General features: G+C 43.4%; 1 protein-coding gene across 1 annotated transcript in view; it reads left to right on the forward strand.

Annotated features, from left to right (window-relative positions):
- The window catches only part of NME6 (NME/NM23 nucleoside diphosphate kinase 6), a 19187-nt gene extending 16036 nt beyond the window's left edge, over nt 1-3151 (forward strand). Inside the window, exons 3-7 of the mRNA XM_035339631.1 lie at nt 33-172; nt 264-303; nt 729-889; nt 1160-1337; nt 2873-3151. Coding sequence (XP_035195522.1) covers nt 33-172; nt 264-303; nt 729-889; nt 1160-1326 — 508 coding nt within the window. The 3' untranslated portion in view covers nt 1327-1337; nt 2873-3151. The remainder of the gene's footprint in view (nt 1-32; nt 173-263; nt 304-728; nt 890-1159; nt 1338-2872) is intronic.
- The last annotated feature ends 583 nt before the right edge of the window (nt 3152-3734 follow it).

Raw genomic sequence — 3734 nt, forward strand, 5'->3', positions numbered from 1 at the left:
CCTTCCTGGCGGTCCTTCCTGGCGGTCCGCGCCGCCCGCCTAGCCGCCGCGCCCCTGCCTGCCTTACAGGCCGTGCACGAGATCATCCTCAGCAACCGGTTCCTCATCGTGCGCGCCAAGGAGCTGCGCTGCGGGCGGGAGGAGAGCCGCCGCTTCTACCGGGAGCACGCGGGTAGGCAGCCCGCAGGTGGCCTGCGGCTCTGGTGCGGGCGGGCCTGGCCGCCGGGCCGGGCCGCGTGACTCCAGGCGCCTTTCTCCCGCAGGGCGGTTCTTCTACCAGCGGCTGGTGGAGTTCATGGCCAGGTACCCGCCGCGTCTGCGGGCGGGCGGCGTGGGGCGCGAGGAGGGAGCTTCGCACAGCAGGCAGACCCTTGTCTTGCCCGAGCATTCCTGCATCCCGAGGAGTCCACCTCAGCGTGGGATGCATCTCTTCAGGAGACGGTGCTTGTGATGTGCTGAGGGATGGGCAGATAGCAGGGATCAGCCCTGCAGGAACGGCGTCCCTGCTGTTTTTGGTTGCTGTCACCTAGGAGGAGGTCACACGCATGCTGTATTTCCAACCCATGGTCTTATTTTCTAGTGTCATAGTAGATCTGTATCTCTTCTCAGAGAGCACTGCATTGTAATTGCACTAATTTGCTTCTTGGAGCTTATCGTATTTATAAGAATGAGGAAGTTATACCGTTGTAACCTTACATATTTCTGCTCTTTCTGTGTCCTTTTCTCAGTGGCCCCATGTGGGCTTATATCTTGGCCCATGAGAATGCTGTCTCCCTCTGGAGAACACTGATGGGACCCACCAAAGTATTCCGAGCCCGAAACAGTGTCCCAGACTCCATCCGAGGAGCTTATGGCCTCACTGACACCAGGAATACCACTCATGGCTCAGGTAGGCTTTCTTGGCTGAGTGCTGGGCAGAGACTAGAGATCAGTGAGGAGTGGGTGAATGATGGTGTTCTGTCTGCCTTTGCTTACTTTCTGTTCAGGGTGTCAAAACTCATGATCTGATCTCTTCTGCAGATTCCACCTGCAGCTATCCTGTTACAACCAAGCCTGGCACTTTTCTTTACATCCCCAGCTTCTGCCCTTTTCTTTGAAACATAGTGCATCTTTGAGGTGCAAGACTATCATCTCTCATCTTTTTCCTCTCTTCTAACAGATTCACCAGCATCAGCCAGCAGAGAAATTGCCTTCTTCTTCCCAGAGTTCAATGAAGAGCTCTGGTACCAGCAGGAGGAGCCACGTCTGCGCGGTGGTCAGGTGTATTACAATGCAGAGGAGCGTGTTCACTGTGTATTCAAGGATGAAGAAACAGAGTTGACCTGAGTTACCTGGGGGTATGGTTTACTGATCAGGAAGTAGCTTATAGCCACTCTGTTTGGGTCAGCCCCATAACAAGATACAGAACCGTGGCATGTCGTGAAGAGTGAAAGGGAAGGAAAGACGTAGTACACATTACACAGAGCTGCTTGGGATTGTTGTTTGTGCAGTGTGCAGGTTCTGGGACACTTCAGAAAAAGTGTGTCCAGTAGCAGTAGTCCAGGTTGATACAGATACATAGCCATGCACTTCACCAATCCCTCACATACTTTGTGTATGAGCAGTACAGGTGAGTTCCTCAGAGGATTACCTGGAAATGGGATTGCTATCTCCAGTTATAGGCAGCTAGGGTATGATGAGCTCTGCCTTATACTAGGCTCCAGCTTTTTATTAGTTACTCTGTTCTCTCACTTCCTTAAGGAGGAAGAGGGGAAAAGTGGGAAAAAATGCAATGGTGAGCAGTGTAATATTAACTCATGTCATTTCTTTCCTGGATCCAAGCTAAGAAAAGATTGTCTTTGGTCTTGCGATTCATATCTTAAGAATCTGGTAGAGGGCATGGTTAGAAGCTGTTCTCTAAATTAAAGCAGCAAATGTTGTCAGTTGAGTTTAGTCTGCACTAACAAACCTGCAGCACGTCCTGTAGAAGTTGCAGAAAGATGTGGAACAGTCTGGTGCCTGTGAAGCATCTTACATTTTGTGCTTTTAGAGTTTCTGATTCATGAGGTTAGTACTTCTGCTGAAATCTGTTATTGTCTTTTAAGGATATGAATATTGTGAAACTATAATAAAGGTTCAAAAATGGTTGTTAAATGTGGGTACACAGAAGCTGTAGAAGTTCTGACTGGAGCTCTTTACATTAAGCCTTGTAACAAAATATCTAATGGCGACTCAAAGACTTGATTGCATACTCTAAGATTATGGGTTTGCTATGCACTGAAGCACCGAGTTTCTTATCCTTTGTAAATTATATGGACAAAATCTTTCAATCATCCCAATAATTGATAATATTACTGTACGGTGGTGCAGAAGTATGGTTTTGATGAGCGTGGCAGAACCTTGCATAGTACACTTGTCTTCTTGTACTAAAGCATTTTGAGAATGTTTAATGCATTTAAACAGTCCCTTAGTAGCTTCTTCGATGCAGATTTTTTTTAATCAAGGTGCCATGTCATACCGAGTGAAATTTCTTTCACGTAATTTCAGATGCACTGTATCAGTGAAGATATGTTTGTAATGTACGTAGGACAACAAGCTTGTTTACTTGAGGCCTTTTTCTGAAGTTTAGCATGACAAGTGGCAATGATAATAGTCGTTACAGCTCTGTTGACTGAGCTCCAAATTAACCAGTGTGTTTTTTTCTCATGGATCAAAAGCAAGTTTCTTTTTGACTAGTTTAAGACTAAGTTTAAGCTATGTGAAATCTTTGGCACGTGTTCAAAAAAAGTTGTTCAAAGTGTTGCCACAGAGCTTCTTTGATTAAAGATATGAACATTTTTTTTTCTTTCCTTACTATTATATGAGATTAAATGCAGCTGTTATTTTGTTTCAGGTACAGATCAAAAGGATCTGCTGACAATTTCTGCATTTTTGCTGCTTTTATTTTTACTAGCAGTATCCAAAGGTGGATGTGTTCATGACTATGAATTTGTACAAGCTTGAAATCTTGCTGTCCTGAATGCTACTGACAATTGATATTTTATTGGTTCCCCAAATTTAAGTTGTGTGTTTTTCTTGCAATTATTAATAGTTTTTTTTCACCTTTCTTCTTTACAATGTGTTTTCTTTATTGGATATTATTGTGGGATGTCATTAAATGATAATTCCTATCTCTTTGCTGTTCATTTTAAGTGTTTATTTTTCATAATCTGGCTTGGTGTCACAATGTTTTCACAATATAATTAAGAGCTAACAATTACCAATACTTAGATAGCTGCCAGTTGTTAAGTTAGTATTAACATTTATTTGGTCTAGCAAGACGGTACTTAGGCAGAGGTAGTCAGAAATGTCAAGCTCCATTTCCCCAGACAAGGTGTTTGTTTTGCAAAACAAAAGATGTTCTGTGAAACTTATCAGGAGAGCTAATATTGAAATTATGTTAATTAGATGTTAGATGCAAGAGGTAATGTCAATTTTTTGTTGTTGTTGTTCATACCTGGATAATGGTATATACCTGAATATTAGGTATTCAACACCTAGTGGTACTTGAATATGAGAGTGAGAGAAGTTTAACCAGTTTCTCCACTGTGGAGGGGATGCTCCAGTATTTCATAAAAATACTGCAGTCTTTTAAGTATAATTTGTCCAAGAAGTTGCTTAACTCCCATACCTCTCCTTGGACTAAGGATATGGGGTAAATTTCTGAAAGCTAACTAGAATTTCTTTCTCGGGAGAGAAAATAACTACGGTCATTT

This window comes from Oxyura jamaicensis, chromosome 1, assembly GCF_011077185.1.
Source record: "Oxyura jamaicensis isolate SHBP4307 breed ruddy duck chromosome 1, BPBGC_Ojam_1.0, whole genome shotgun sequence".
Taxonomy (NCBI): domain Eukaryota; kingdom Metazoa; phylum Chordata; class Aves; order Anseriformes; family Anatidae; genus Oxyura; species Oxyura jamaicensis.